Genomic DNA, 20,381 nt, shown 5'->3' on the forward strand with positions numbered 1-20,381 from the left:
TTTTTGTGACATTTATTAGCGCACTTCATTTTAGAGCAATTTCAGCAACATCAGCATGCAATCTACAAAACACTAAGTTTTGGAAAGGCAGGAAGTTTTAAAGGAAAATTTATAGGCATGAAACGTGATCGTAACTCTAAATTGCTATCTTCAACTTTTTCTTTAACGCAATTGTTAGAGCATGAACGTGAAAGTTGACATAGTTCAAGCAGGACGTTTGTGGACCAATTTTTTAGGGAAACTAACATTCCATGGACGAATCTGCACTTATAACATTAGAATTTTCATGAATAAATAGTAAAATAAACAGGAATTTTAAACTACGAAGTCTATAGATTGCTTATCTGAGGATATAAGGAGTGCCAATCGGGATAAAATAGTAACTTGCTACCTGGAATCAAACTCAAACCGCTCTTAACCTGCGCGGTAGGGAGAGGGTGAATGGGAGAGGGTAAAAAGGAAGAGGGGACTGGGAAGAGGAAAAGAAATGCCCCCTCCCCCCCTCCGCACACACACACACGCACACTCGTAATTGTAAATTCTTGTAATGGGATTGCCTTCTTTATCGGTCGGAAGTTGTCTCGGTGACTCAATTTTTTTTAATGTTTTTTTTATTGATTTAAGTTACAAGATATAAAGATTACAAAATACGAAGATAACATTGTGCTAGTGTAATTAATAACAATGTGCTTATAGACAAGAAAAGTAAGTTTAAAACAAAAATCAAAAAAAGAAACAGAGAATAACAAAATACTGAAAACAAAAAAGAAAATTGTGGTGATTGCTATCTCCAACTTTTCGAAAATAATACAAGATAATGATTTCACTTCGAAAATTTGTAATAAAATTAAAAAAGATTGGACAAATTTTAGTTAAAATAAGGGACGACGCATTGACGTTGCTAATCTTCTTTTTCAAGTCAAAGGAATTAGAAAGTGTACGAATGTAAAAATATACTGAGAATTCCAAAGGGACACCAATACAATGGAAACAAAAATATTCAAAAGTAAAAAGAAAATATATATGCATGCAAATGAGTCAATTTTTAGGCCACATTCACATAAATCCTGATAAATTGGAAAACGAAGAAAATCTGAAAACGCCGTATAAAATATTTTCCGTCCAGATAAATTTGGAAAGGAATCCATTTTGGAAAATACGGGTAAAATGCGTTTTCAAATACCCTAGGTCGTTTTCGAAAAGTTTCCTTTTCGGTGGACAATTTATTTGGATTAGTGTGGACGGTTGGCCTATCCGGATGGAAAAAAAATGCGTTTTCAAATTTACCCGGAATAGTGTGGATGGGTCCCTGTGATTAGATTTTGAGAAACGAATTGAGACTTTGTTTCAGTGAAAAGCATCTCAGACTTACTCAAGAACATTTATCTACGTTTCTAATTACAAATTCTAGTGCATTACCCGCACTAATTGACGACACTGCCAGAAAATGCTCAAAGTGAAATAAAATTACCATAATTTAAATCTTTTAAAAAATCTAAAATGTCTGAAATTCTTCATATTTGCAAGAATAAAAGAAAAGAGATAAAACAAAAAAAAAATAGTAAGAAAAACACAAGAATGAAAGACAAAGAAAAGCAAGAATAAAAGATGAAAGGATATATATACAATATGTGAAAATGAAAAATGTCTTAAAAATTAAAAGTTGTTTTTCGTTTCATTATTTGGTAGCCCATGTTTCTCTAGATGCCCCTTTTTAATTTGGTTTTGAATGTCGGTTTTTTACGGCAATATCATGCTAGTGGACCTAGTGCACTCTGTAAATAACAGACTTGACTTCGATGCACTGGCAGATAACCTTAAAGTCTGATTAACTCCCTGCGATTATGGTAATTTACGTAAAAATTCGGTAGCTTTAGAGATCGTTAATTGCGTATATGTCTCGCAAGACTGTCAAAATGCAGTCTGCTGTTAAAATTTGCTTGGTTAAGTTTTTTTTATATTTTTATTCTAATGTTTATTTTACCGCACAGTGGTGTTTCATAAAAAAAAAAAAAAAAAACGCCATTAAAAACATTCCAAAACCGAAAAATGTATTTTATTTAGGTTTTGGAGTGCTTAAGTCATTATTGGACAAACTCCCACTATTACATTTATCGAATATTTAGGTGGAGAAGATATGAACTAAAAAGACACAATGCAGTGAAAATGTGCAATGATCTGCAGGATTCAACGACATTTAACGGCAAAAAGAGGGTAGTCTATTTTTATGCTTTTTTTTGATATTTTTTTTAGTATTCCCACTTGGAAAAAGGAAGTTGGCACTTAGCATAGACGAATGAAAATTGACCCTTTGTCAACGTCACCTATCAAACCGCTTCGACCGCTCATAATAAGGTAATTATTTTTTTTGCCACCCGCCGCAGCACGTCAGCAGAGATCTTTGAAAACCATTAGTTTGTTTAAAACTAGGCATTAAAACCGTTATTAATTAAGCCACAAACATCTGCTGTCAAAAGCGGAATAACCGTGTTATATGAGGGTCTGAATGGGGTTAACCGACTAGCGACAAAGGGCGAAAAATATTACCGACTACCGTCAAAACGAGGAAAAAATTACCGATTAGCGACAAATTAATTCTAACCGACAACCGACATGGTCCGACGTTATACGGACGACATGTGACGGTAAAAGATAATGAGAGTTGTCTTTATGGGTGTTCGAGACGATTTGTAGATTTTTTCAAAAGATGATATTGTGACAAAGAAGTGCAGCTGAAGTATGTAACTAAATTTCACAGAAATTGTTTTTTGATATCGGATGTTGGTTTTCATTGAAGCCCACCAAGTTTAAGTTTGATTTATTTTAAGTGTAAAATCATTGAAGATCCATTAAACGCTGCAGAATGATACGTATGGCAACGAAATTTTGGGAAAAAAAAAGAAACCCACGGTAAAGGCACGAAAGCCGCTGATTAATAAGCGTAATAAGTGTTTGTGGACATTTTGGAGAACAAACTTCCGAAAATAGCAAAATTACGTAACCCAAGGGCTAGAGTAGGTGTTTCACTCTTTGTCTGATTTACCTCTCTTAAAAACTTCGATGCCCTGTAATCGACAGGAAACAAATTCACATCTAGAATAAAAGCTTTGGTAATTTTATCGGTACTAGACGAACACATTCCTAAAAAAACAGAGTTAACGAGGTTTAAGTGTTTTATTACAAATTTTACATCTCGTCTAAAGTTTAAAATCTTAAAACTGCGTAAATTAAATAACAAATATTAATAATTAACTTGCACTTTTAATCATTAACTGAGATTTACCGACAACCGACAAAGGTCGAAAATTTTAACCGACAACCGACAAAGTAAGGAATTTTTAACCGACTACCGACATGTGGACCCCCCCATTCAGACCCTCTTATATTGCTGGCCGAACCTCTCGCGTTTGGCATAAATCGCCACATCCAGAAGGGGATGGCTTTTTTGTCGAGGACTCGGTTTGCAATTATCGTTTTCGTTCTTTATATTTTACTTGGAACTATTTTCCCGTTCTGGGGGTTTGAGTTTTGCATTAATTGTTTCTTTCACAGCCTAAATTTCAGACATCTTTGCTGGTCTATGCGATCAGACGAGACAGCTGAAATTCAGGTTGGGTTTTACATCATGATCTCTGCTGAAATTGTTTCATACGCAAGGTAACAAATCGGCTCCAGTTGCACTTTCTGTATTGTCGCCTGCCCTAGCTATAGAATCTTAGATGTTGGTAACAGACAGACGTATCGAGAACATTCAGTGTTACCCGCATTTACTTGTTATCCGTAACCATGCACGTTATCCAAGAAATATAGAATACGCTTTTCTTAAGGAAAACTGACATTTCTCGGTATGTTCTGCGAAAACGTTTGTCTTGCCTATTAACCAGGTCGATTAGTAATCAATATGGATGATGCGTAATACGTGATGCAAGGAGTTAACACAACTTAAGACAAGCAAGGTCTCTGAACACTTTCGTCAAATTAAAGATAAAAAAAGAAATGTTAACCTGGAATCTTTTAATCATGAATTAATCAAAGCGGCTTGGTCTTTTCAAAAAGAGAAGAAAGATGCACTGAAAAACATTAACCATCGCATTCAATTTTGAAATTGCGTCTAATAAAATTTGAGAAACAATGCGAATGGAGTGCGATTAATTCAGTTAATTTATTCCGCCGCAAGCTAATGAAATTACACCGCAAAAAAGAGGAGTAAAACATCCCTACTATACTTTTCTTGAAGGGGTCTTACTGAAGGTAAAAAGTACAAAAAATTCTCGATAGATCATATCGGTTTTTTTTTCTCGAATTTCCTTTTTTCAAAATTAAGTTTAATTTTTCTTTTTTTATAGGTGACGAAAAAAAATTTACCACATTTTAATTTAATTTAATTTTTTCATTTGTGTCTTTTGAAGGTGATGAATGTCGCAACATCGAGTTCAAGGAACCAGTTGATAACAAGGTGATGAAAAATCACGTGATCAGCAGTGCGGAGGTGTTCAATGAAGGGAGCTGCCGCTTGATGTGCTATATGGAGCCCAACTGTGTGTCCATAAATTTGGGACCTTTAGTGAAAGGAAAACACAAATGCGAGTTAAACAACGCTACAGATGAAAAGCATCTTGAAAGTCGACTGAGATTCACCTTTCTGGCCATCGAGGTAATCTAGTGTTATGTAAGTCCTTAAACTTGCAATTCAATTTGATGGAAAGATGTAATGTTTAAGTACAAGTATGCGAGGCCTCACTGCTTCTTAAGTCTAGAAGAAGATGTTTCGGTGCAAAGTGTTCAAAGACTATAAAAAAGCTACACATTTATCACTAGATTTATTTGATCCTTTTTTTATTTTTTTCTCTCGTGATAGAATCATTGTAGCAGCAGCCCATGTTTGAACAATGGCACCTGTCAAGCTGGATTCACCAGTAAAGGTTTTCGTTGTATCTGTCACGCTGGATTCAGTGGAACAAACTGCCATGAAGGTATCTTGAACTGATAATAATTCAAGGAATTCTAAATTTTCCTTTTCTCCATTTTATAGCCGAAATTATAGCGAGGTGGCAATGACTACTCTGTTCTAAAGAAGCTAACATACATTTTTTTTGTTCTATCTCTTCCAGCTGCAAAGTCTTGCAAGGAACTGTATGACGAAAACAAGTAAGTCATAATGCGTTGAGGTTCTTGATATCAAAAAATTTGTTAAAATTTTTTGCTAATTTGTGAAATTTTGACATCAAACTCGAAAATTATTTGGAGCAAATCAGGAAACTGTTGATTAGAAAGCTAAATAAAATAATCCGGAGTTATCGAAACGTTAGACCCTTATAAAAGCCTTTGAAACATAGACCGTGATCAGTGTTTTGGTACTCCACAAAAATGTTAACCATTCTGAGGAATTGTAAGTCTAAAATCTATTAATTTTTGCACTTTTCTATTCAACAGGTCGAGGGTTAGTGAGCTGGTTACTCTCCAGTTTGACTCAAAACCAATTTCCGTTCTCTGTCACTTTGGAGATTTCGGATGTGGAGATGGGACATGGACGCCGGTCATGAAGATTGACGGCAATAAGGTATGACATTTTTCACGTCTTTCTAAATATAAGAACTTCATACCTACATATTTTTCATAAGTAACTGAGGAGTATTGGAAAACGATTTGATTGCATTGGACTCGTTAACAACGACAAAATACTCTTTTGCCAATATTAAATATGAGTTGCACGTCAATTTAAAAACATTGTTGACATGGTCATATGTATCTACGTCAGTCTTTTAAACATCAAAACAAACAATAATGACAACTTAAGCCAAAATGGAGAGAGAACTTCAGTTTCCCGATTGTTCGTTTGTTCTAACTAACCCCTTAAAAATAATAATAACTTCTGACAGAATGTTTTATCGGAGATATTATAATTAATTATTCTATTCCTTCCAATCTGTAATTAATTATTCTATTCCTTCATAAAAGTTAATTATTTATTATTATATATTCACAGAACACCTTTCATTATAACTCGGGGTACTGGAGTGATAAAAATGCATACAACCTTCCTGGAGGGGAGACTGGGTTTGACACACAAGAGACCAAGTTACCGACCTACCGGAACACATCCTTCTCAAAGATTTGTCTTGGAATGAAGATCGGCCAGCAGATGAACTTCATTGTCATCAACAAGCAGGCTAACTCTCTGTACTCACTGATCGCTGACGGGCAATACCGCTCCACCTCGCTGGGTCGTAACACGTGGAAGAAGCTGATTGGTTTAGAGGCGTCTTTGCAGACTAACTGTAACAAAGAAGGATTCAATGCTGTGAATACACGGTCTTCCCATTCCAGAGCAAGAATCGGTTTCCTTGGTAACAACGAGTTTGACTGTCTAAGCTGTGACTCCAGAATTGGGTTTGGTACAGGAGGGTATCCTGATGACTCCATCACGTGTGGAAACGTGGCAGGGCACAACCCAGATAACGGAGACAGACGCATCAAAGCCATGGGATATGTTTTGGTACACTGACAATAAAAAGAAGAAAAATAATTAACTTTTAAACCACTTTTAAACCATAACGGATGTGTCCATTTTCCTAGCCTCCTCCGCAGGCAACTCCCTTTGTTGCAGAAGGGACCGACGGAAGAGAGACTGGGACCGAGCAAAAGAGAGATCCGGGGCGCTTTCCATTTCCATGGAATTTTCGGTGAGAATTTTTCGACAAATGGAACAGTACAAATTTTTCCATCACGTAAAAGGAACGGAAAGGAGCTTTTTCTTTTTAAAATTCCCGTTTTGATAGAACTGCGAAGACACTGGGTCCAGAAAAAACATGGCGATCGAAGGTAAAACTTTCCAAATTATCTTTCTTCTTCATGAAACCCTGAAGAAAGTTCAAGGGAAAAAACTCACTCGAGAGGAATTTTGGATTAATTCGAATCGATTCAACAGGTAAATTTTAGCGTTCTTAGGTTCAGTTGGTGACCTTGCTCTGCGAATGAGCGGTCTGGTTGTAGCAAAAGGAACAGTAAATTTCCGGTCATACCGGGAAAACAGAAAAAGAGGAATACCTCAGAAGGTATTCCTTTTTTCCGTAAAATTTCCAGTGGAAATGCCCGTTCCATTTGATTTCCCACCGAAACAACTGGTTTCTCTATGCAAATGGAAAGCGCTCCTGTTTTCTCTCTTCCCCTCTGCTACCACAGGAATCCCAATATTAAGGATTTAAAGGAGTAGCATGCAGAGGAGGCTAAGAATTTTCATCGCACATAAATATAACTACAAGAATATCAAATAGCTGGTAGTTTTAAAACTCCTATTTTACGTTTTAATTCAGCAATTTATTCCATTTTAGCTCAGGGAATGTTCATTTCGCGTTTTCAAATCTGTTCTTGGCGAGGAGCTCAAATCAGGTTTGTACCTCGTGATCCAATGTCCGGAAAGTGACTAAGTGGCTGTGCTCTTTTTTTATTGTAAATTTTCCCTCTTGCTTGTATTTATTTATTGTAACTTTTCTGGGCACAAATAAAGATTGTTGTTGTTGTTGTTGTTGTTGACAGACGAGGCTAAAGCGCATTCCTAAAATACATTGCCAAAATGGCAATGAACACTTGATGACCTGCATCATTTGGAAATAAAGTTCTTCGGGATTGGCCAAACAAAACAATAAACAATGCCCCCCTAGCCCTACCTACAAAATTAAGAGCTGATGCAGATAAAAAAAGACGAATGAGAACAGAGGTTTTTAATTTTAATTTTAGTCTTTTAGCCTCAGTTGAAAAACCGAATCAACGGGCAAATAATGATATTCTACTATTTTTATCTTTTTTCTGTCTTAATTTTTTTTCCTTGCCATAAGATCAGCTTACCGTTTTTTACTTAGTATTTTAGCGGAGCTCCAACGGCGCCGACAGCGCCGGAGCGGAGTATCCATAGGCAGGCAAATGGTATCCTATCGAACCGAGAAATTTTGGTTGTCGCGTACGTCCGATAGTACGTACGCACGGATTAGGCCTGGGAACGAGCTAGGCTCCGGTGGCAACCCGCGTCTTTTGGCGGGAAAAATCATGACTAATAGATATGATTGGACGTCTTTGTTATGGCCAATTGACAGCTTTCAAATCAAGGTTTCCGCTGACCAGTATCACATGACCATATCGCGGGCTCAGATGTAGAACACATCGAGGTTGAATATTTTTTTAAAGTTGACCGCTGATCAAGTGACATTTACCATTGAATCGCGTGCGCAAGTAATTTTCTGTGTGGAATTACATGAAGCGGAAAGTGAAATTGGGGAGGTCCGCTGGTTGCTGTCGGCTCGGCTAAATTCTGATTTATCACATGGGTTTATCGTTTTTCCCCTAAACTTTCGTGAAACGGCAAGGTTAACAGCAGAATTTTGAATATGGTTCAGAGTTAAAAGTCAGGAAACAAACTCACAACATGCCGATTTACCAAGCGTACGAATGAGTTCACCGAGAGGACTCCGCGATTGAAAAGCACACGACAGTTTATTACAGATAAATTATTTCTGGATGTATTCCTCGTTTATCTCGGGATAGCAGCCAAAGTAAAACGGATTGTGACCGATCAAAATGGACGTAAACCTTCCAAGCTACTTGTCATCATCCAACATGTTGCAAGAGGGTGGAGAAACGATTGCAACATGCTGTTCTTTGTGTAAAAAATTCAGTAGCTTTGGAGATTGTTAATAGCTAGAATACGTGTCTTGATGGGCTTTAACTGGCACAGTGCAGACTGCTTTTAAAATTTGTTTGTTTAATCTATTTTTGTTTTTATCTTAATGTTAATTCTACCGCACCAAGGTGTTTCATACGCGATAAAAAAAAATCCAAGAAAACCGAAGATAATATTTTATTTGAGTTCGGGAGTGTTTGAGTCATAATTGGACAAACTCTAGCCAAAATATATATCGAATACTAAGGTTCCCAGAAAACTGGAAAACATACCAATTCGAAAAACCCATTGCACTGGAAATGTGCAATAATCTGCAGGATTCAACGACATTTAACTTTGAAGACGGTGTTTTAGTTATATGCTATAATTAACTAACAAAATGGACAAAAGAAGTTATCACTTAGCACAGAATAGAAATAAGCCTTTCATGAACGTCAGCTTTCAAATCGCTACGGCCGCCCTTTACTTGATAATAAGCTTATTATTATTTTCCTGCCACCCGCCGATACACGACAGCAGATTTTTTTAAAAACCATCACTTTGTTTCATACAAGGTATTGAACCATTCGAAATTGAGATATTTACATACTTGAGTTTACAAATATCTGCTGTCAAACGCTGAAAAACTTTGCTATATTGGCTAAAACTCTCGCGTGTTTGCATAAGTCGCTACATCGAGAGAGAGGATGGCTTCTTTGTCGAGGACTCGTTTTTGTGCAATTATCGTTTTCATCCTTTATATTTTTCTTGGAACTATTTTCCCATTTTGCTGTGGTTGCTTTGGTAAGTATTCTTTCAGTTTTTGTTATTCATCATCTTAATTTGCGTTTTGCAGGGTTTTATTTTTAGGGAATACAGCCAGGCATTAAATCTGCTCAAGTAAAACTCTCTGCATTGTCGCCTGCCCTAGCAAGAGAATCTTAAATGTTGGTGGGAGGGAAATGTGCCGAGAAAATTCACGCATTCACTTTCCGCACTCGTTATCCGTTATGTTTCTTGCATTAAATTAGGCCAGAAACCCATGATTAGTCTCGATTCATCTATAATGGATATAAACGATCGGCATAAACACAATTTTTAACAAGCGAGATCTCCCAACACTTTTAGTCAAATTGGAGATAAAAAGGAAATTTTGGTTAGAAATCTTTTTTATCGTTTCTAATCGGAGCGGCTTGAAACAGTTTTCTAAATAAAAAAAAAAGATTTACTCAAAAAAATAAACCACAGTTTTTGCTCGCTTTTAATTCTTTCATTTGTGTCTTTCAAAGATGACGAATGTCGCAACATCGAGTTCAAGGAACCAGTTGACAACAAGGCGATGAAAAATCACGTAATCAGTAGTGAGGAGGTGCTCAATGAAGGGAGCTGCCGCTTGATGTGCTATATGGAGCCCAATTGTGTGGCCATTAATTTGGGACCTTTAGTCAAAGGAAAACACAAATGCGAGTTAAACAACGCTACAGATGAAAACCATCTTGAAAGTCGACTAAGTTTCACCTATCTGGCCATCGAGGTATTCTAGTGTTATTTAAGTCCTTAAACTTTGCGGTTTTTTTCGATTAAGGTTTAATGTTAAAGTAAAAGGCCTCGCTGCTTCTTAAGACTAGAAGAAGATATTTCGATACAAAGTGTTCAAAGATTATTAAAAGCTATAATTTTCTCACTTAGTTTATTTGATTGCTTTTTTTAATTTTTTTATTTCTCTTTACAGAATCTTTGTAGCAGCAGCCCATGTTTGAACAATGGCACCTGTCAAGCTGGATTCTCCAGTAAAGGTTTTCGCTGTATCTGTCGCGCTGGATTCAGTGGAACAAACTGCCATAAAGGTATCTTGAACTGATAATTAATCAACGAATTTTAAATTTTCCTTCTCTCCATTTTATAGCCGAATTTATAGCGAGGTTGCAATGACTCTTCTATTCTAAAGAAGCTGACATATTTTTTGTTCCACTTCTTCCAGCTGCAAAGTCTTGCAAGGAACTGTATGACGAAAACAAGTAAGTCATACGTAAAAGTGCTCAAAATGCGTTAAAGGAAGTTATTCCCAGTCCGAGAGGCCTGGGAGCAAATAACTGGTAATCAATGTTTCTTTTGTAGCAAATATTCGACTCACTCCACTGTGGTTGACTCAGTAGCTCAGTGGTTAGAGGGTCTGAATGGGGGGGTCCACATGTCGGTAGTCGGTTAAAAAATCCTTACTTTGTCGGTTGTCGGTTAAAATTTTCGACCTTTGTCGGTTGTCGGTAAATCTCAGTTAATAATTAAAAGTGCAAGTTAATTATTAATATTTGTTATTTAATTTACGCAGTTTTAAGACTTTAAACTTTAGACGAGATGTAAAATTTGTAATAAAACACTTAAACCTCGTTAACTCTGTTTTTTTAGGAATGTGTTCGTCTAGTACCGATAAAATTACCAAAGCTTTTATTCTAGATGTGAATTTGTTTCCTGTCGATTACAGGGCATCGAAGTTTTTAAGAGAGGTAAATCAGACAAAGAGTGAATCACCTACTCTAGCCCTTGGGTTACGTAATTTTGCTATTTTCGGAAGTTTGTTCTCCAAGAAGTCCACAAACACTTATTACGCTTATTAATCAGCGGCTTTCGTGCCTTTACCGTGGGTTTCTTTTTTTTCCAAAATTTCGTTGCCATACGTATCATTCTGCAGCGTTTAATGGATCTTCGATGATTTTACACTTAAAATAAATCAAACTTAAACTTGGTGGGCTTCAATGAAAACCAACATCCGATATCAAAAAACAATTTCTGTGAAGTTTAGTTACATACTTCAGCTGCACTTCTTTGTCACAATATCATCTTTTGAAGAAATCTACAAATCGTCTCGAACACCCATAAAGACAACTCTCATTATCTTTTACCGTCACATGTCGTCCGTATAACGTCGGACCATGTCGGTTGTCGGTTAGAATTAATTTGTCGCTAATCGGTAATTTTTTCCTCGTTTTGTCGGTAGTCGGTAATATTTTTCGCCCTTTGTCGCTAGTCGGTTAACCCCATTCAGACCCTCTGGTTAGAGCACCTTCCATGAGATCGGGGTGTCGTGGGTTCGAATCCCGCTCGGGGAATCTTATTTTTTCCAGCATTTGTTCTGTTTATATATAGATGGACACATCAGAGTTTACCTCTATGATGATGAATAATTTGATATGAAATAGTTCGTTAAAAATATCGATAATTGGTTTGTTACTTGAAAATGACACGTTTCGGTAACATTTAGCGATGAAAAAAGGGTTCCAAGGTGTTGTAAAACCAAGCTAAAGGAACTAGACGTCTGATCTCCAAAAGCCACATGGCCAATGCTTCTATCACCCCATAGATCATCAACCACTTTGAGGGATTTTTAAGGCTAAAGCCTTTAAAACAAATTACTGCACTATCTCTTGGTAATAGTCGTTTTTGTATTTAACAGGTCGAGGGTTAGTGAGCTGGTTACGCTCCACTTTGACTCAAAACCAACTACTGTTCTCTGTCACTTTGGAGATTTTGGATGTGGAGATGGGGGATGGACGCCGGTCATGAAGATTGATGGCAACAAGGTATGGAATTTGTGCAGTCTTTATAAGTACGGTAAAAACCCGCGAGTAAGGGCCTAATTTTTCCAGGTCAGCCTAAATAGGTTCTTACATAAAGGATAATTAACACAATTTTAGGCTATTTAGGTTCGATTCTTAATAGACTCTTATTTTCTGAAGAAAAATTTACATTGTTGCTAACAGAATTTTTAGTGGTATTCGACCTATACCTTGTATAAAATTTGCATACCGCATAAGTGTTTATGTAAAAATGAAGCACTAATACATATATTATGTGGTTTATATTTTATGATTGTATCAATAAGTACTTTATGATTTTCAACTTTGGCATTTAAATTGCAACTGGAGTGATAAGGCTCCTAGGTTACTATCTCCAAAGAGGATCCAGAATGTCTGCTTATCTTATTTTCCCAAAAGTAAACATTTTTAATCCATTTTAACCAAAAAAGAAACCTATTTCCAAATTTTAGGCTAAATAGGTTCTTATAAAAAGGGGATCTAAACTGCAAATTTTAGCCTAACAGGTTCTTAAATGTTAGGTTCTTACTCGCGGAGTTTTACTGTACTTACTGTACTCGCGGTATTCTGTTTGCCTAAAAATACTTTAATTACACCTTTTTAATAAATAAATATAGGAGTCTTCCTTTAAATAAGAAAATAGCATTGATAAACTTCAGAACAAAATTTTTCCCGACTTACCCATTTTTAATATAGCATAACATTTGAAAACGATTTTATTTGAAATCTTTTGAGATCTATGTTAAATAAATAACTTTCGTCGGAATGTTTTATCGGAGATATAATTTATTCTATTCCTTCTCAAAGCACCTTCCATTAGAAGTCTGGTTACTGGGATGGTAAAATCAACACGGCCTTCCTAGAGGGGAGACTAGGATAGATACACAGAAGACCAAGTGGAAACAGTACATGAACAGACTACAGTAGCTAGAGTACCACTCTTACTTTGTATTTCAGAAAACTTTCCATTACGATTCTAACTTTTGGAGCAACGGGACTGGATACAATCTTCCCGGAGGCAAGAGTGGGTTTGACGCAGAAGAGACCAAGTTACCGAGCTACTGGAACACATCCTTCTCCAAGATTTGTCTTGGTATGAAGATCGGCCAACAGATCAACTTCATTGTCATCAACAAGCAGGCCAACTCTTTGTACTCATTGATCGCTGACGGGCAATACCGCGCCACCTCACTGGGCCGTAACACGTGGAAGAAGCTGATTGGTTCAGAGGCGTCTTTGCAGCTCAACTGTAACAAGGAAGGGTTCAATGCCGTAAGTACATGGTCTTCCCATTCTAAAGCAAGAATCGGTTTCCTTGGTAACAACGAAAATGACTGCTCCTCGTGTAATTCCAGAATCGGGTTTGGTACAGGAGGATATCCTGATGACTCCAACACGTGTGGAAACAAGGCTAGGTACGGCGGAGATAATGGAGACAAACACATCAAAGCCATGGGGTACATTTTGGTATGCTGACAGGGAAAGTTATAAAGTTTCACCCAAAGAACTTTTGAAGCCATATCGGATGTTACATCATACACATAAAAGTAGTTTAGGGCATAAAAACAATGAAACACTATAAAATAGTTTGTGTTCTGGTTAGAAGTTTCTTGCACTTAAGAGTATAACTACAGAAATATATGTATCACATACTAGCTGATAGTGTTTGACAAAATTTGTCTTGGTATGAAGAAAGGCAGCCAACAGATCAACTTTATTGTCATCAACAAGCAGGCCGACTCTCTGTACTCACTGATCGCTGACGGGCAATACTGCGCCACCTCACTGGGTCGTAACACGTGGAAGACGCTGATTGGTTCACAGGCCCCCTTGCAGAGCAATGCGTAACAAGGAAGGTTATATGTTGTTAGTAATAATCCTTTGCATTCTAAAGCAATAATTGGTTTTCTCAACTCAAACTTCTAAAACTTCAAGATCATATCAAACTTCAAACCCTTTACTTCATGCACCAATTCTTCCATGACAAATTACCCAAGGTTTTTGACTACTTTTTTATTAAAACTTCTGATAAGCATAATGTTAACACACGCTATGCATCTAGGTCAACTTTTTATGTTCCAAAAATTCGAACTAACTATGGCAAATTTCAACGGACCTAATTCAACGGACCTATATTATGGAATGAAATTGATGAGAGATTTAAGATTCTATCTCCTTATTCATTTAAAAGAGAATTATCATTGCATTTCATTAATTTCTATTAAGTTTTTCTACTAATAATTTAATTTTGGTATTTCTGCCATTTTTCATTTTTTTTTCCCTTTTTCTTTTTACTATTATCTTTTTGCTGTTGTTGTTGTTGTACATACGTGTTTAAGAATTATTTGTTCTGTAATCTACCACCTTAATTAATTGTGTAAAATTGTAAAATGTAAAATGCCTCTTTTCTGACGTTGTATTTATTTTAAATTTATAAATGGTGGTCACCCAACTAGTTTAGCTTTTTAGTTATTTTGGGTGACCAGCAACTGTATGTATTTTTAAATTATTTATTGTTTAAACATTTCTTTGTAATTTTACAGTTCAAATAAACGTTGTTGTTGTTGTTGTTGTTGTTGTCCTTAGTAATAATCAGAATCACTGCTCATCTTGTGACTCCAGAATTGGGTTTGGTACAGGAGGGCACCACGATGACTCCAACACGTGTGGAAACGAGGCATGACACAACCCAGACAATGGAGACAGACACATCAAAGCCATGGGATATTGGTACAATAACGAGGAAAATAATAAACTTTCAAACTCTAGCGCATTGCCAACACTAATTGAGAACACTGACAGAAAATGCTCAAAGTAAAATAAAATTACCATAATTTAAAATTCTTAAAGATAAAAATTTCTAAAATTATTCTTATTTGAAAAAAAAAAAAAAAAAAAAAAAAAAAAAAAAAAAAAAAAAAAAAAAAAAAAAAAAAAAAAAAAAAAAAAAAAAAAAAAAAAAAAAAAAAAAAAAAAAAAAAAAAAAAAAAAAAAATCAATGTGTGAAAATAAAAAGTACCGTGTTTTCTCGATTAAACGCCGGGCCCCGAATGAACGCCGGGTCTCCAAGCTGTATTTGAAAATAAACCCCTTAAACAATTATTAAAGGTTTAACGCGCTTTGAAAATAATGTCTTAATATATTGCTGTCAAAAATAATGAATAAAAATCATTTCTAAGAAACATAGGGCTTGAACAAACTCCTTGAATCAAATAAACGCCGGATCTATCGGGCCAAGTTTGAAATAAACGCTGGGGGCGTTTAAACGAGAAAATACGGTATTTTAAATTGAAATTTGTTTTTCATTTTCACTCTTTGGTAGTCCGTGTTGCTCTAGATGCCCAGTTTCGGTTGTTTTTAAATGTCGGGTTTTTAGGGCAATGTTCAAGCTAGTGCACTCTGTTAGTAACATACCGGTATATTAAACACTATAAAAACATCAATTTCATCCAACTGACTCCAATGCATCGGCAGGTAGCCTAAAGGTCTGACTTATTCTCTGTAATTATGCTCATTCATATATATGTGTCACGCTGGGCTTTAACTGGCACAGTGCAGGCTGCTTTTAAAATTTGTTTAATGTATTTTTATTTTTTTCCAAATTAATGTTTATTCTTACGCACAGTGATGTTTCATACGCCATTAAAAAATTCCAAGAAAACCGAGGCTTGTATTTTATTTAGTTTTCGGAGTGTTTGAGTCATAATTGGAAAAACTCAAACCATTATATTTTTCGAATATTAAGGTGTTGAACATATGAACTAAAAAGAACCAATGGACTAAAACTGTGCAATTATCTCCGGGATTCTACGACATTTTAAGACAAAAAATACGGAATACCAGTATTATTTTGTAACTATCTAAAAAAATTAGAAAATTAGTATTTCCACTTAGAAAAAGGAAGTTAGCACTTAGAAAAGACAAAAAAAAATTAATCCTTAGTCAACGTCACCTTTCAAATCGCTAGGACCGCCCACAATAAAGTAATTATTTTCCTGCCACGCCACTGCACAGCAGCAGGAGTTCTTTGGAAACCATTAATTTGTTTAATACTAGGCATTAAAACCGTTATTAATTAAGACACAAATATATGCCGTCAAAAGCTGAAAAACTGTGCTATATTCCCGGCTGAAACTCTCGGGTCTTTTGCATAAATCGCCACATCCAGAAGAGAATGGCTTCTTTGTCGACGACTCGGCTTCAGCATAAATTTGCAATTCTTGTTTTCATCCTTTATAGCAAAGATAGCGTTGACGTCACCTATTATTATTAATGTGCCAACAAGAAAACTATTGGCTGGCGAAACAAAGAGTTATTTTGTTCAATTTGTTGGACATTTAAATAACAAAGACAATGTTTGTTGTAAATAATGAAGATGGTAAATTTTAAGCTCGGTGATAAATGATGAAGATGAATTTTTCAACGAGCTTTTTGAATTTTTGACACGAGCATGGAACAAAGAAAAATTCTGAGTCGCCGACGGGAATCGAACCCATGGCCTCCCAGATAGATACCGGTTGGGCGCTCTAACCAACTGTGCTACGAGAGACTCGTGGTGAGCTGGGCCATTTACTAGGTTGATATGTGAAACGAGTCCTGCATACTGCTAGGATCAGCAATGTCGAAATCATCAAGTGTGTTGTGAATAGTAAAGATGGTAAATTTTAAGCTCGGTGATAAATAATGAAGATGAATTTTTCAACAATGACACGAGCAACTGGCCATCGAGGTAATCTGGGGTTATTTAAGGTCTTTAACTTCTTCACTGAAGTTAGCAATTCGTGCGGTAAAGGTTCTATTCAATGTATTTGTAAGTTTTTTCGGCCTCGTTGCTTCAATCAGAATCCTGCCATATTGTTTTAATTGTTTATTCGAAAAACAGGATGTCTTAGTACAACGAGCGAAAACATTATTAAAAAAGAAACTACAAATTTCTCACTAGGTTGATTTGATCTTTTTTTATTCAACTCCCGTGATAGAATCTTTGCAGTAGCAGCCCATGTTTGAACAATGGCACCTGTGAAGCTGGATTCTCCAGTAAAGGTTTCCGTTGTAGCTGTCGAGTTGGATTCAGTGGAACAAAATGTAAACCTACACCATCGTTTCCACACGTGTTGGAGTCATCATGTCGCCCTCATGTACCAAACCCGAGTCTGGAATGACAATCATATTGAACACAGTCATCGTCATTGTTACCAAGGATACCTATTCGAGCTTTACCCAAGGTGGTATTAAGACTAGCGGCATTGAAGCCTTCCTTGCTACAGTAGAGCTGCAAAGAGGCATGTGAACCAATTAGTGTCTTCCACGTGTTACGACCCAATGAGGTGGCGCAGTATTGCCCGTCAGCGATCAGTGAGTACAGAGAGTTGGCCTGCTTGTTGATGACAATGAAGTTGATCTGTTGGCCGATCTTCATACCAAGACATATCTTGGAGAAAGATGTGTTTCAGTAGGTCGGTAACTTGGTTTCGATGTGTGTCAAACCCAGTCTTGCCTCCTTCAAGGTTATAGGCATTTCTTCGCTCCAGATGGTCGTATGGAACGTTTTCTGAAATAAAAAATAAAATTTTTTTTTTTTTTTTTTTGTTTCCCCCCCCCCCCCCCCAATGATAGTTCTTGAGTTGATCCAGAGGGTGGAATCGTAATGAAAGTTTCCCTTTGTTAAAAAAGAGAAAAGCAAGCAAAAAAGTTAAAATTTTAAAGATAAGTTTGAAAAACGATGATTGAAGAATTTAAATTGCTTAATACAAAAGATGATTGTTCTCTCTCCTTAAGATCTTGAAAACAAAAGACGGGTTAATGTTGACTGTAACGGGGATAAGTAAAATTCTTCTAGGACCTACTAGTGTTCTAATGCAAATGCTGCAGTTTGGCTGGTTGAGCTATCGTATATTATCAGCCATAAGTTTGCACTTGCTGGAGGTCGTCTACAAAATGGTCACGTTTTCTCGTTTCTCCGAAGTTTCGGTGGAATATACTTAGAAATTTTACTGGCTAATTCAATTGGGGGGTGGGACCGGAGAGGGGGGTGGGCGGGCGGGGGGGGGGAGGGGCGGGCCGGTGTGGGGGCGAGTGCCCAAAAGTACTTACTACTTACTTACAATTGTCGAGAAGACTAAATCAGACGGTCCTTTGGACTGTCTCGTGCCACACTATTTAAGGTCGCGCAGTACCCTTGAAATCATTATGTATGTATTTATTTTAAGAGTATGCACGAACTGCGACGAGTGAAGCCAACAACAAACGAAATATTTATGAGAATATAGTTCATTGCATAAGTAATTAAACGTTATTGTTCTCAGCTTTGTGGCCCGTGCGCTGAAACATAGCGAATTATCATAATGAGATTTACAGCTTTGAATATATGGCACGTTGTTGTAAACATTGACTCGAAAGCTATTCGGAAGCCTCAAAACTTGCAATTTTGTCCGCCGATATAGAATTTCAGGAGTTGATTCGCGAGGAACATTAACTTGGTGAACTTGGTGTATTCTATTGTGTTATGACAGAAGCAAAGTTTGAAATTTACTCTGACTTCAAAAAGACGATAGCACGGTTCAAAGTTTAGATTTCACATTTTTACTCTCTTAGAAGCAAATAACTTCCAGTAGTTTTTGAATACGAAAATTTCGTCTCTGTCATAACACAAAAGAGGTTATAATTTATCACTAGGTTGTATAGTCATTTAATTTGGTGTGCTATTTTCATTGATATGTTCGCACCGAAATGGCCTCGCACGCTACATAAATTAGCACTTTTTGCCCTTGGAGGTTCCTGTAATACCCTTGGGTATTGAGCTTAGTATTTATACTTTACGCCCTCTCGACTTCAGGGCTTTCTCATATGCGTTCTTGCCCGAGGGTTCGGTTTAGACTACTTTTTTGTCCCTCCCTCCTCTCCTCAGAGACGGAAACCTCCAGCATGCTGCACTTCTTCGCATGCATGGGAATTATTTTCGCCCCATAGCATAGTATCTCTAAGAGCAACTCTTTGTTGTTATTTCACACGTAGTCACATGATCATCACCGTGCACACAGATATCAAATAAACATGTCCAATTTTACGCTTGATATTTTTAAATCACAGTTTAATGTGATAACAGAACAATAATGATAGCAAAATATTTTGCTTGTCAACTAATGCAGTAAGGTCAGTTTCTGTAGCAAAGCTGACTTGGCTAACTACGGTATCTGGAAAGCCTGTTAATCTATAATTTCCTAACTTAAGGTCGCGCAGGACCCTTGCTCATAAATAAATTAATTAGCCAAATTTCTTGAGGGAGTGTTATCTTGTAAAGCTTTTATTCCCTGACTTTTGAACATCGATTTCGCTAAAACTTATCAAGAATATTAGAGGATGATGGAATAAAATCTTGATTGCCGTTTTACTAAGAGATGACCGTCTACTGTTATGTTAGAATCCCTTAAAAGTTTAACAGCAGATAACGCGATTTTGTGTCCAAGTTTTCAGCTAGAATAGTTCGCCTGTTTTTCTTTGTCTTTTCGTACGGGAACACCGCTGTCCACAAACGAAACGCAAGCGCTAAGTGTTGCAATTGTCGGCTGTTTAGTCTTGTTTTTATACGACTTCTGGGTACGAGCTTACGCTCCTCTATTGCCTGGAAGCAATATAAATATAACACATAGAAAGGAAGACACTACCACGACTCACAAATAACACATAGACAGGATGACTACACAGACGCATAAATAACGCATAGACAGGAAGACATTACCACGCAACTCATTAAAAATTTATTATGGAGAACAAATTAAGTCGCCAATGTCAACACACAACTTCTCCTTGCTTATCTCCAAACCTTTAGCATGACACTAGTTGGGAGAATTTGATCATTCCTTATTACCAGTGATCTATATATTTGAATGTTTATTCGTATATTTAGAATAAAGATGTTGACACCTGCACTCTTAGAATTGAGAATGAAGCGAGAAAAAATTTTGCAAGAAAAAAGTTTTTGCATCGTAAAATGTATCATTCGATTGCCTGTACAGAAAGTTCAATTAATAGCTAGAAGAAGAATGTTTTTTTTTCTTACTTAACTCCTTTCAAGAAGGTACACTAGCTTTCAGTTGTCAACATTTCAATACAAAACGAGTTAGCTATTACTAATG

General features: G+C 36.5%; 2 protein-coding genes across 3 annotated transcripts in view; both read left to right on the plus strand.

The window, feature by feature from the left end:
- Positions 1–3,536: 3,536 nt before the first annotated feature.
- LOC144636431 (uncharacterized) lies at positions 3,537–7,418 on the plus strand. 2 transcript variants are annotated; one of them, XM_078495642.1, is made up of 6 exons: positions 3,537–3,657; positions 4,410–4,654; positions 4,859–4,973; positions 5,112–5,148; positions 5,434–5,560; positions 5,987–7,418. In XM_078495642.1, exons 2-6 carry the CDS (start codon positions 4,460–4,462, stop codon positions 6,503–6,505), a joined length of 993 nt encoding a protein of 330 aa, XP_078351768.1. In that variant the 5' UTR covers positions 3,537–3,657; positions 4,410–4,459; the 3' UTR covers positions 6,506–7,418. The 2 variants fall into 2 exon arrangements, with proteins under 2 accessions (XP_078351768.1, XP_078351769.1); XM_078495643.1 differs by lacking the exon at positions 3,537–3,657 and having other exon boundaries at positions 4,389–4,654.
- A 1,266-nt stretch (positions 7,419–8,684) lies between these two features.
- The window catches only part of LOC144636392 (putative skeletal organic matrix protein 5), a 73,711-nt gene continuing 62,014 nt past the window's right edge, over positions 8,685–20,381 (plus strand). Inside the window, exons 1-6 of the mRNA XM_078495596.1 lie at positions 8,685–9,457; positions 9,943–10,187; positions 10,386–10,500; positions 10,635–10,671; positions 12,105–12,231; positions 13,204–13,883. Of these exons, the coding sequence (XP_078351722.1) occupies positions 9,361–9,457; positions 9,943–10,187; positions 10,386–10,500; positions 10,635–10,671; positions 12,105–12,231; positions 13,204–13,722 (1,140 nt within the window). The 5' untranslated portion in view covers positions 8,685–9,360 and the 3' untranslated portion in view covers positions 13,723–13,883. Of the gene's footprint in view, positions 9,458–9,942; positions 10,188–10,385; positions 10,501–10,634; positions 10,672–12,104; positions 12,232–13,203 lie in introns of the transcript that reaches the window.

Source organism: Oculina patagonica, chromosome 13 (assembly GCF_052425735.1).
Source record: "Oculina patagonica isolate OP01 chromosome 13, crgOcupat, whole genome shotgun sequence".
NCBI classification, from domain to species: domain Eukaryota; kingdom Metazoa; phylum Cnidaria; class Anthozoa; order Scleractinia; family Oculinidae; genus Oculina; species Oculina patagonica.

Coding starts and splice junctions, on each gene's coding strand:
- LOC144636431 (XM_078495642.1), top strand. CDS start 4,460: ATGAAAAATCACGTGATCAGCAGTGCGGAGGTGTTCAATGAAGGGAGC. Junction 5,149..5,433: donor GAACTGTATGACGAAAACAA/GTAAGTCATAAT, acceptor TCTATTCAACAG/GTCGAGGGTTAGTGAGCTGG. Junction 5,561..5,986: donor TGAAGATTGACGGCAATAAG/GTATGACATTTT, acceptor ATATATTCACAG/AACACCTTTCATTATAACTC.